Source organism: Crocodylus porosus, unplaced genomic scaffold (genome assembly GCF_001723895.1).
Source record: "Crocodylus porosus isolate Cpor-Errol unplaced genomic scaffold, CroPor_comp1, whole genome shotgun sequence".
Lineage (NCBI taxonomy): Eukaryota > Metazoa > Chordata > Crocodylia > Crocodylidae > Crocodylus > Crocodylus porosus.
The window spans coordinates 25,864,908-25,877,461 of record NW_017728917.1 but is presented as its reverse complement, the minus strand read 5'-3'; the positions used below and the strand labels follow the sequence as shown (position 1 = coordinate 25,877,461).

The window sequence follows — 12,554 nt, the reverse complement described above, 5'->3', positions numbered from 1 at the left end:
CTATTTTATTTTGGTTTCTAAATAGAGACCCTTTATGTCTTGACTTTGAAACTGCTGAGTTACTAGAACTGCTGTTGGTCTCAACTGATGTTAGGGATTCCCAACATTTCTGAAAATCCAGCCCCAGTTTTCTCAAAATGGAATCCTAGCTTAAGGTAGCTTTGCTTTAGAATGAATGGTAGAGATTCACAACCAAGAGTTGCATAAAGCTGTTTCCACTCAACGAGCCAAGTTCTAATCTCATATGTACAGCATTTACTCCAAGTATCTCAATACCAGCAGCCGAAGTGCGTATCTATAGTACATTTAGGATCTGGCCCAAACCTTCATAATCTAGTTGTCCACTAGACCAACCCTCTAAATTTAAAGGCCTGACTATATTTTTAACCCAAGAATAAACTGTTTCCTTGAGAATGAGTCCTCCAAATGCAGCCTGGAACCTGCTGAATCCTCAGGTCCTTAAAATGGTCACAGAATAGAGACAAGCTGGTGCTCCTCGTTTCCATTAGATGAAGCCACTAGACACATCTGGGATAAAGCACACAGCAACCCCAGCTCCTGGTGGCCTTGGGGACAGTTGAGGGATTAGACACAAGTTGATCTCCCACATTACAATATGATTTTCTGATACTGACCTGCCAGAGTCACCAGAAAGAGTAGTTAAAGGGGAAAAAAACCCTAACAAGCTGTTAAAAAGCAGCATAAAGTTTTGACAGCTCAACTTTTAAAAATAAATCATCATTTTCACAGCTGGAGTGATTTTGGATGGACATGTTTGTGCTAAGCCTACCCAAATCCTAGTAGGACTCAGAGATGGAGGTATGCAAACCCTGTCTCAAAACTTTCCCCAAAAGAAACAAAGAAGGAAGTCCATTGACTGAGACATAGATCACCCAAGCAATGAATTGTGCCAAGTTATTTAGGCATTTGGAAGCTTCAAATAGTTAAGTTGTTGCGTCTTCTATCAATTTAAGCCATTACTGCCATTGATCCAAACCATTTTTTTTATTTTGCATTAAAGACAACATTCTCCCCATTATGTCAGCCAAATGAATAGCAAATTTGTGATAAATTAATTATTTGCACAGATAAGGGCACAGCCATTAACCACCTCTGGTTTTTAATAGAAGTCTGTGCATGCAGCTTGTTTTGAAACCTTCCAGCAATAATTGGCTTGATGTGCAGAGAGGTAATGTCACTTCTCACCTATGTGGATGATGGGAGTTTTGAGGATCTTAAAAAAATATTCTGTTTCTTTTAAAATTACTATTTAGAACAGAACTGGAAGAATGCATTAGAGTGGTCTTGTGCCTTTGATCTGTACCACCTGGATAAGGATAAGTAATGTGTAATCCCAATGGGGAAGTCAGATATCAATGCAAATGGACAGATAGGTAACTGAATATTTCCTCAACAACATTAGGCTTGTTAACATAATATGTAAGTGGCCTATAGTACCTGATCAGTACAACATATCTTTATTGTACAAGCAAAATCCGTTTGCCTAAAAAAAAGCAGCATATCTATTTAGAGAATAAATTTTAAAATTCAAACATTTTAGCTATGAGGTTTGATTGAACTGCCAATTACTGCAGCGATCATACAGATAAAATACAAGTGTTTTATTCCAGCAGGTGCACAGTTATTTGAAATAACTTATTGGATCCTGACAATCCATTTGAAAGTATAATAAGAAAATCTGATAAAGCTTTTTTCTTTTTTTTTTTTAAACTTATTTATGCTTTGATGAACTGCTAATTGACTTCATCTCTGAGGTCACATGAGGTCATAAGAAAATAAAAACTGAGTAAAAGTGCTTCAGCCAGGGTAATTTATATGAAAAGGTAAATGGCACTCTTCTTTGAGTAACCAGATATTCACACCACAACTGAGCATGTCAAAAAGAGCCTACTTTACACTAATTCACTCTAATTACCATGAAAAAAACCACTTTGAAAGCAGACTTTAAAAGACCTAGCTGGAGCACAGTCATCTCAGCAATTTCTACATGCAAGGGGCAGGAAAAAACAAAAATAAAAATAAAAAGAGTGGATATAAACAGTACTGTATATTATTTTAATACAGCCCTTGTATGGAAGTTATACCCTTCAGTGACCTTCTAGTATTGTATCAGCTTGCTACATGCATATCTTCATAGTCCAAACATGTGTGAAAGAGACCATTCATCTACAGAAGGTTGGATTTCTTTTTGTTGTCGCTGGAACTGGGACAGCAGACATGTATATTTGCCACATTGCAAATAAAAAAAAAGTTACTTCAACATAAATCACAAAGCACAAAAGCTTGATAAAGTCTAGGGCAAAATTTATCATAAGGCTATATAATAAATGATGAGATCTTCCACACATGCTTTTGGTACCCAGGCATGAGCCAAAAGCAGTGCAAAAAAGCTTCCGTATGGAAAATGAAAATAAATTAGGAGTGTCAATGATGATTATTTAAAGGAAAGAAAGAAAAAGAAAGAAGAGATGGACCAGAAGGAAAGGCATCCTGCCAAACATAATAGAGATATAAAAGATGAGACTGGGAAAAGGGGGACAAAAGAAAGATGAACTGTGATAAAATACAAAAGAACAAATACAAACAGATGGACAAAGACACAGGTCCACTGAGGAATCTGGTACGAGGTTTGCTACTAGATTTATAGGTCACTCTCTCAGACGTTTGGTGGAAAACCGTCCAGCCTGCAAATGAATATAAAGGGAAGAAAACAAAGACACTTATAAAGTACAAGTAGCTGTGATCAGATGTCCTATACCATCAGTCAAATCAACTTTGTTAGCTAATCATCCACATCTCCACTTTAGACTTGTCAAGGAGGATAAGTGAATTGACCATACGGGACAAAAGAATGCAGTAACAGCAAAAGAGAATAGATTTTCTGTAGATTAGTTTGGCAGGAGGTGCAAGGATGAACAAGGTATTTTAACCATCACTGTAACTTTCAGCATATATGGAATAAAGATCAGTTAAAGTCTAGGGAGCCATGCACTACCACAGAGCTATCAACATTCAGGATGGATGACAGCCTTTACTGCTCTATATTTTAGTCATGATTCCAAAATCATGCAAAAACCTAACCCCCTAAAGCTGGAAATATGACATCTTGCTCAGTTAAAGTGCAAGAGAAAAACAGAACTATTATGGGGAATTTTGCATCTACCATTACCAAGGGAACAAGAGAAAGAAATATGAAGTAAGGGAACCAGTTAGCCATTTTGTCCCACTACATAATTTTTATCCAATGGCAATATGACAAATTTCACAGGAGGTTAAACCAGCGGAAGCCATTGGTTTAGGACAAAAGGTGTTGCTGGACTTTAGTCAACCATACACAGTTCATCTACAGGGCTTATTCATTTCATATTCTGGAAGTAGTTCTTTTTATTTTTGTTTCTCTATAGACTTACTTTTCTATCTTCCTTTTTAATGGAGAGCTAGTAACTTGGGTTTAAGGGCCAATTCTTCCATTGCTAGTAGTGGAGCCCCTCCTAAATGTTTAAGCCTGAAGTCTACATGCTAGTATGGGCATGTGCTGGAAGACATGCTGAATGGTAGGTATGAAGAATTACCTTGGCCAGAATTTCCATGGATGCCACCTCCTTCAGAGGCTAGGCCAGAGCAGATGTCAGAAGACAGTGAGGCTTTAACAGAGCATGGCTGTTGTGTCTGAACAGACTTCCCAAATGTTGCTGATGCAGAAGTTACTGTTGCTGTTGCTGCAGGAGAGCCAGAATGAGTTTTTGTTGTTTCTTTGGGGAGAGACTCGTTGCACTCTGACAAATTACCTAGGAAAAAATTCCCAAAACCACAGAATTTCAAAACCACCATAAGGAAACCACTGCAGAGAAATCAATGTAGGCTTAATTACTAATTTACCACGGAAAGGAATAGAGACTTAAAGTGCTAAAGCACTGTATGAACTTAGCATTTATAAGGGTAAAGCAAGGATTTCTTAGGATGATATTTTTTATTGAACCAACTATGTAGTTAGGATAAAGTCAGACAAGTTTTTGATTGCAAGACATTCTTTGTACAAACGTCTTGCATTCACAAGCTTGTCTAACTCTATCCCAAGTATATAGCTGGTCCAATAAAAAAAAAAAATATCACCTTAAGAAATCTTTTCCTCTTGCATTTCTGGACCATCACCACATTGCACTTGCACTAGCACTTATAAAAGGGGAAAAAACTCTGCATTTAAAAATATTTTACCTACACCATCAGTTTCTTATTTGTAGGATGAAAAATCAGTTCACAACTGTTAATTAAATTTTCTTAGCTTTACCAAATCAGAGAGACCCAAGTATAAAGAGCAGAAATATTAAAAAAAGAGAGAGATTTGTACAAGTGCCTAAATAGGAGTGCAAGTTGGAGCAGTGTAAGTGAGGCTATGCACTTCTAGAATGTGAAATGGACTGGCAATATAGAAGCAAAGGGAGAGAGAAAAAGGTGGTCACCAAACTAAGTTTGAAAGAGGGAGTGAAATCAGGTCGAGAATTTGTAAAAGAAATTTTGAAATTCTATTAAAATATGGAATGGAAGCTAGCAAAGATGACCAAGGATGGGAATTATATAAATCAGAGTACATCAGCAGTAATAATAGAGACAGCCTGAAGGATATAGCAAGGCTAAGGAGGAAGAATTTTAGTAGTCAAAAGGAAAAGTGATTAAGGGGTGAATGGGCTTGTTACAAAGAACTGCCCTTGAAAGCCACCTGGAGTCTGCAGCTGGTATAAACATTAGGGCTGTGCGAAGCTTTGGCCACTGACTTGATTTGGAGATTTAGCTTGATTTGGCAGCCAAATCGCCAAATCAGGAGCCCCATTAATCTCTCCAAATTGAACCAGAAGCCTCCGAATCAATTTGGAGAAATATGATTTGGCCATAGACGCAGCTTATGTTTTTTCTACATACCTCAAAGTGCCAGGGGTGGCTTGGGAGCACTGAGATGGTAGTGCAGATGGAGTGTCCCATGGGAGCACAGGGGGTCCCCCACATGCTCAGTGTTGGACCCGGAAGTGGACCAAAAGTACTTCCGGTCCACTTCCGGGTGGCCCGCAGAGCGTGCAGGGGACATCCCCACCCCAGTGATTGGTGCCTCTTAAGTATGGGGGGCATCCAGGGTCCCTCCATAGCGGACTGCCAAGCCAGGGAGGCCTGGGGAGGTCCCCCATGCACTCAGCAGCTGACCCAGAAGTGGATCAGATGTACTTCCGGTCCACCGCTGAATGTGTGTGGGGGGGGTGGGAGACCCCCCGCCCCATGCTCTTGTGGGATGCTCCATCTGCCCCAGCACCTCGGCATTCATGAGCTGCGTCTGATACCTCAAGGTACATAGTAAAAAAAAAAAAAAAACCCAACATATAAAGCTGTCTATGGCTGAATTGCTGATTCTCAGAATTGAATCCTCTGATTCAGCTTTGGCCGAATCGAATCAGAAGCAATCCAAATCAGTGTATCAAGTTACTGTCCCCTAATCATGCTGAACCCGAATCAGATACTGCCTGCTTTGCACACCCCTAAGAAACATGGGTACAAGAACCATCTTGTAGTGGGAGTAGGTCACCCTGAGCACCACTCCAGTCCTCCAATGTCTGGAATGGCTCCTCATAGCCTTCCAGGTGCAATTAAAGGTGCTGATTTTGACTTGTAAAGCCCTAAATAAGGAATCAGCTCCTTTACAACCCATGATGATCTCTATGGTCAGCCTACAAGTACCATCACTATATGTCAAATCCAGCTGGAAAAAGTGTATGGGAGGTAGTTCTTGGTAGTTGTTCCTCGGTCCTGGAACTCCCATTTGAGGCCTGCCAGAGCCTGAGCGTGGACATCTCAAAGTGCTGCAAGACCTTCCCATCTTCGGAGGCACATAGCTAACAAAGCTAGCTCAAGATGTTGTTCAGTGGGCCTCTATTATTTTGATCTTTTAGTTACCCTTTTAAGTCAAGTTGTTCTGTTCTCTTACTGTAAACCAGACTCAGCGGTGGTTGGAAAGGACAGCATATTAATTGCATAAATAAAAAAAGGCACTATATAAGGAAAAGTACACAGTGAAGAAGCACCTCACTCCGCCAGGGCTTTAGCTGTAAAAACGTAGAATTCAAGTCAGAATTCTAGGACAGGAGAATGAAGAAACACATTATTTTGAACATTTTGTATTGAAGTGGTCATTCATACACACTCAGAAACTGAGAAACCATCTCATTAAGGTTCTATATAGCATGCTTGACTCTAATCTAGACATGCTCAACCTCTAACCCATAGCACTGGGTAATCCAGTCTGAGGGGCTCCCCAAGAGCCAGGCACCAAATCTGGCTTGCAGACAGGCTCCGTGCCACTTACCTGGCCCACAGGGCTGATAAGTTGAGCACCACTGCTCTCACCCATTTATGTAAACCCATGGTGTCCAACCTTTTGCCCCATGGCCAAGATGAATTATTCAGACTGAGTCTACAGGGCAGATACATTCCACGGACTGGACCTGGCACATGCTGGATTGTAGTCCTCCACCCCAGCCCTGTGCATACTGGAATGGGCTCTGCTACCCTGGCCCCAGCCTTTTTCGTGCTAGATTGGGCTCATGCCCTATCCCCAGGCCCGCATGTTCCAGATTAGACCCTGCTGCTCTGCCCCATGCTGCTCCAGCCCCAAAGATACCAGATTGGGCTCAGCTGCTCCAGCCCTACACATGCCAGTGGGGTCCTGTGTGCAGGGCCATGTCATCTGGCCTGCAGGGTTTAGACATTTAGTGGTGGGTGAGTGGTGGTTGTATTGCCCCAAACCAATACATTTTTGGACCCTGGGGGAACCCCACAGGCCAGATTACAGGACTCTAAGCCAGATATTTAGAAAGTTAAGGGTTGGGGGCTTGAGGTTGAGCACCCTGATATCAATCACAACAAGCAGAGGAATCAGTGACCACAGACAAAGATGTGGGTGTTGTCAACCCAGACAGGAAGAGAAATGCTAGTGCCAATCACAGGACAGCCCACATGCTGAAAAATCTGAGAGTTAAAAGACAAGTCATGCAGAGGAGATAAGAGGTGAAACATCCACCAGAGAGCAAAGACATGGCTAGAAAGATAACATTTAAAACAGAAGAGATGTTGTCTTTCTTTATATTAAAGGTAATTGCTAAAATGTGTAAACTATGCATAAAAAGTTGTTACTGTTTTAATGTCAGTCTCAACTCCCCCTTACTGTTTTATTGTTGCTGCAGTTTAAGAAAACTGATATAAACCAATTTTTATTTTCATTTTATTTTTACCATTTTAATTTAGATCTTTAAAAAAAGGGTCTATAATTAAAACCAATACAAGGAAATTTAAATAGCTACAACAGTGCTCTAAGTGGAAAGAAAATCTGTTGAATTTGGAATATAGGGCCAATAGAAAAACTAATCTGTCAGCACAACACACACATTAAATAATACTTGCTTGACTTAGTTAAGTCTTGCAGCAGAAAAGTCAGGTACGGGGAGGGTAACTGTCCCTAGAAAAATTGCTATTTCATGACTTTGCCAACCAAATAATGTCAAATACTGTCCATGGTTGGTCAGACAATCCTAACTGTATGTTTGACAACACTAGCAAACATCAGAAAATCTCAACTTCAATCAAAAGTTCAAAATACCAATCACAACCTTACATTTTTCTTTTTATGGGAGGGGAGAAAGGTGCAAATCAAACCAATCATACAGAGCATCTTTTTAAAAAAGCTATTATATCCTGCTGTATAACCCCAAAGGCCAACAGCATGGTGAGACTGAATACCACCGTTAACAAATTACATGTTGGAGAGGGATAGAAAAAGTTTAAAAGATTTCAATTTTATCTCTCATTAAAACTGAATTGTGATGTTATTTTATTTCTACACAATATTGATGGCTTTCGAGGAAGAAATTGTACAGTCCAAATTGTCTGTGTGAGAAATAAGAACCTTTCTAAATCTTAGTCAATTTAGCTTATATCCTGAAGCACAAGGACTTACTTCTCCTCCAAAACTCTGGCTTGCTTGTTTTTAATCCTCATTATTTTAGTATTACTTATTCATATTATCTATATAAATGTCCAGTCCTTTTTAGAATCCTGCTGAGGGAGATTATATCCAAGTAACCTCACAGAGCAAGTTTTTTTCCTCTCATCTCATTATTCCTGACTAAATATTACCTTTCAAGTAACCAAGCACTGTAGTTGACCCAAGGAAGGTGTGGGATTACTAATGGAAAGCTTAAGAAAGTGGTCTACAATGTGAGAATTTGTGTCATTGTAATAAAGCCATATAATCCTTTGTTGCTTTCAGCCTGCATTCAGCATAATTACGTGGTGAGCTAGCAACAGAAAGCAAAGGGGAAAAATAAAACATACTACTTCTATTTAAGTAGTTGTACCTACTTGTATTTGAGGGTTCACTTTTGAGATGCTGAACCAGAGGGTTTAAGAGTTTTCCTCCTTTTAATTTATTTTTACTGGTTCTTCGGCGGCGGCCACTTGGTGGGGCTGAGTGAAGAAACCCCACATTGGGTGGCAAGGGTTTTCCTAGCCGAGCATAGAGAGCCTCTATCTCATTTTTCTGCTGAGTCTGCAGTTCAGCTATTTCTTTCATGTGCCTGGTTTAAAGAAAAAAAGAACATTGTGCAAGCAGTGTGTTTGAGAAAAGTAAACAGAAGATCCCGTAAGTTATACAACAAGCTCACTCATACAAAAGGCTGTACGTTTTATAAAAATCTAGGGGTTTTAAAGTGTGAACACAATAATGCTTTATGCATATACATAAAGTGTCACTGCTCTACCCCCTGTTATTTTACTTTAAAAGTCTAAGGTTATGTAAACAGATTTTCAGAATACAAAATTGACACAATTGGTTTGCAGATGAATCTGGAATGAACACATTAAATGGTATCCAGGATACATTACACCATTCTGTTTGAATGGGCCCAGCTTACTAAACTAACCAGGTCACTCTATATAACTGTCCTACCCTCATCATTATTCCCTAAGATCCAAAAGGAACACAACTGGTTTAAATTCAAGAGCTGTAACCAAATTCAAATATTTTCAGAATTTCTGGCCCTCCAATGAAGTGATGAAAAAAGGCATAACTGCTTCTCTAATGGGAGACATTCCACAGGAAGGAAAGGAAAAGAAAGCGTTTAACACAAGGTGACCCTAGAACCTGAACTGTCATTTAAAAAAAAAATCCTGGAAAATTTATATCTTCAATATACTTCAACAGAAATATTATATAGAAAAGTGAATATGCAGCAAATTTATGTCTATAAAACCCCTTATATTTAAATTAAGTTTACAGCAAGATGGCGAGCTAGTTGTTCACTGATTTCAGGCTCATCACTTCAAATTTAGCCCCTATCATTAGTCAGGCAGGTGGTGATGGGGAAAGAGGGTGGTCCAGTATGATGTACTAGTCATACAATAGGAACAACTGGTTTAGACTACATGGAGATTCTAAATATACCCAAGAGCTCAGAGCATTGTTTTCTAGTCCAACATACTTCTCTCTCAGACTCTGCAATTCTTTCTTCATATCTGCATCTTCAAATTCTGAGTCATTGTCACTGCTCATATATGATGACTGTGAATGGAAAGTTGTTATATTGATAGTGGGAATTTTTGCTCCCTGACCATTAGGGGATTCCAGGCCTTGTGAAATGGTCTTTCCAGATCTTTGCAGAAAAGCAGTTGCTTTTTTTATTAAGTCACTGGCTGCAGTAGTACTCTGCATGGAGGGCTGAGCAGCAAGAGATTGGTGTTGGAGAGACTCATCACCAGAATCGCTGGAACCACGGTCATAAAAGACATCGACAGAAGAGGCTGTCTGCACTCTTCGTACTGAAGTCTTCAGATCAGGGCTGGAGGGAAGCTCATCCAAATAAACATCTGGTGGTGCAGAGAACCTTAAGCAGTGTGGTGATGTTAAAGTTAATTCATCCTGTGTGCTGATCACAGAAAACCTGCCAATAGTTTTGGCTGGTGTACTATTCTCAGGCACTTCAGTCTGCTTTCCACAAGACCCAGAGTCACTTATCTCCCCATCTACTCTAGGTGCCTGTATTAAATTCTCTGTGGGTGCAGATGGAGTTATGGTCTTTGCCTTCTCATTTGCTTTCGAAGTTTCCATCTGCTCAGCAATATTTGATGATGCAGATGCAGCCTGGGAAAAATGAGAGAGATTAATTTTGAGAATAAGTGTAACAAGCACAAACAACACTCCTTATAGTTTCATATTACCTGAGGAAGACCTTTTGTTGTTGTAGCAGCAGAAGTTGAAGTAACGCTGGCAGCAGAACCTGTTTCATTAATGAGGGGAGAGGGGGAACCAAAATGAGAAAATAAATATACATCTGGAAGATTTTTTGTAATAAAAGTGAATGTTAAATTAGCTCCAAAAGTTTGCACTGGTTCAATACTAAATGCATATAAATACAGAATCTAGGAAATCAGGATGTCAAGGTTTACTTCAACATTTAACAAGCCACAATGGAGGCGATATAAAATATTGATGATTATAAACAAACTTAATCTACTGATCTGGGCAGTCCAGACAATGAGAAGTTTGTGGGATTTAATTATCACACTGGAAAAGTTTTCTGGAAGAAGAAAAAAGAAGAAAAATCTGAGTATTCAATGCTGAGCTCATGCTGTTAAGGTACTCTTGAGAGCTGGGCAAATAGCTGTCCAAACACTTCAGTGAAACAGTATCCATAAAACAAGGTGGCTTTGACCACAAATGGACAATCTTAGTTCACATCTTTTATCTGACAAGTATCTATGGCAATAGCTTCTAAAAAGTCCCTGGATCAAGGTTAAAAACACTATCCTGATGAAAGTGTTAACTGTAAACAAATGTGATGGTAATGGGGGCAACATTTCTTTGTTCATATACAAATGATAAAAATGCAGCTTCCAAGGTATTTTATTTCTTAAGCTAAACCAAAGAGTGTCAATTGTTTATGAATCTATATTCTTACTATGCATGATTCACAGTGAACATGAGGTGAGAATTTGTCATTTCATGGGTCTGAAATAATGAAGTACATGCATTTATCACACCAAAATTCTTTGGGAACCAAATATGAAAAAAAAAAGTATAAAAACTAACACTGACAGTGACACTGTCTTGAAATTCATACAAAAAACTTAGAGCAGTGTCCTTATACTAGCCTCAGACCAATACAACTGCATTAGTTTAAGTGAATATCTGATGATTTGCATCATCCTAAAAAGTTCTCCTTAAATACATTTCAGACAGAATGTACATCTTCCCGGAAGTAACTGGGGTTTTGAGCTGTAGTCCAGGCAGATCCTGCAGCAGATATGTATGCACAAACACTACAGCTTTTCTGTTTTTGAATAATCCTGTGCCACTTCACGGTCCTGTATTTGGGTATAAAGGACAGGGAAGCTGCCACCCTTACTCAGTGGCTTCACAGTTCAGATTATATGTTGCAGAGGGCTATGAAGGTAAGGACAGAGGGCAGTTTATGTGGATCCCACAACCTGCAACACCCCAGAGAACCACAGCCACTATAAAAGTCACTTTTCTCTCTTCTTTATGTATGTGTCAGAGTGGATTCTATAGTAGGTAATTAGAAAGTTGCGTCCACTGTGGGGATCAAGGCATATCAGTCAAACAGTGATTGAGGTTATCCTCCAGATTTAGCATCTGACTTCAGTATGATGTCAGATGGCTGTTATATGGTTCAGCCATGCAAACATAACCCAAGAAGTGTTACAATCCAATGGTCCATGTAGACAAGCATCCTGTCTCTGATAAAAACAAACAGTAGATGCTTTAGAAGGAGAATAATCCACCTTCATACCCTTCCTGGTATCAGCTACCATTGGTTTAGGAATGTCAGTGGATACACCCCTGACTATTCTATTTAATAGCTATCCAATTGTTTTTTTGAACAGTTTTAAGCCATACAGACTGTGGAAGCTGAAAAGTTCCTGGAGTCTTTAGTCTACTTCAATAAAGTGCACCTTGATGTTCGGAGAGAGGCTCACCTGACATCAGGAAAAAAGTGGAAATGCATTGTAAGAGACACTTAATCCATTCTCTGTGATGAGACAGCTTGGCCTTCCAAAGGCCAAGCTTTCAATAGCTATAAAAGGTGTGTGGAGGCAGCCGAATAGGGGTTGGTCCTCCTAGGGTATAGCAAAACTCTTTACATGTTCAAAGTATGAGGTACTGAGCTGCTTTGAGAAAACAACTAACAAAAGAACTCTTCTGGGTAAGCTCATGCTCCAGTCCTCACACTACGTTGTACCTTGATAAAGATAGTTTCATAGTTTCTAGGGTCGGAAGGGACCTGAGTAGATCATCTAGTCCGACCCCCTGCCACGGCAGGAAAGAATACTGGGGTCAAACAACCCCAGCAAGATGTGCATCTAACCTCCTCTTAAACACCCCCAGGGTAGAAGCCTGCACCACTTCTCTTGGAAGCCGGTTCCAGACCCTAGCCGCCCTGACCGTGAAGTAGTGCCTCCTGATATCTAACCTAAACCTT

The 12,554-nt window shown here is 39.8% G+C and overlaps 1 protein-coding gene across 1 annotated transcript in view; it reads right to left on the bottom strand.

The window, feature by feature from the left end:
• The window catches only part of WNK2 (WNK lysine deficient protein kinase 2), a gene marked incomplete at its 5' end in the record, with an annotated part of 206,484 nt that overhangs the window by 33,178 nt on the left and 160,752 nt on the right, over window positions 1–12,554 (bottom strand). Inside the window, 5 exons of the mRNA XM_019537018.1 lie at window positions 2,607–2,705; window positions 3,594–3,809; window positions 8,419–8,633; window positions 9,537–10,195; window positions 10,273–10,331. Of these exons, the coding sequence (XP_019392563.1) occupies window positions 2,607–2,705; window positions 3,594–3,809; window positions 8,419–8,633; window positions 9,537–10,195; window positions 10,273–10,331 (1,248 nt within the window). The remainder of the gene's footprint in view (window positions 1–2,606; window positions 2,706–3,593; window positions 3,810–8,418; window positions 8,634–9,536; window positions 10,196–10,272; window positions 10,332–12,554) is intronic.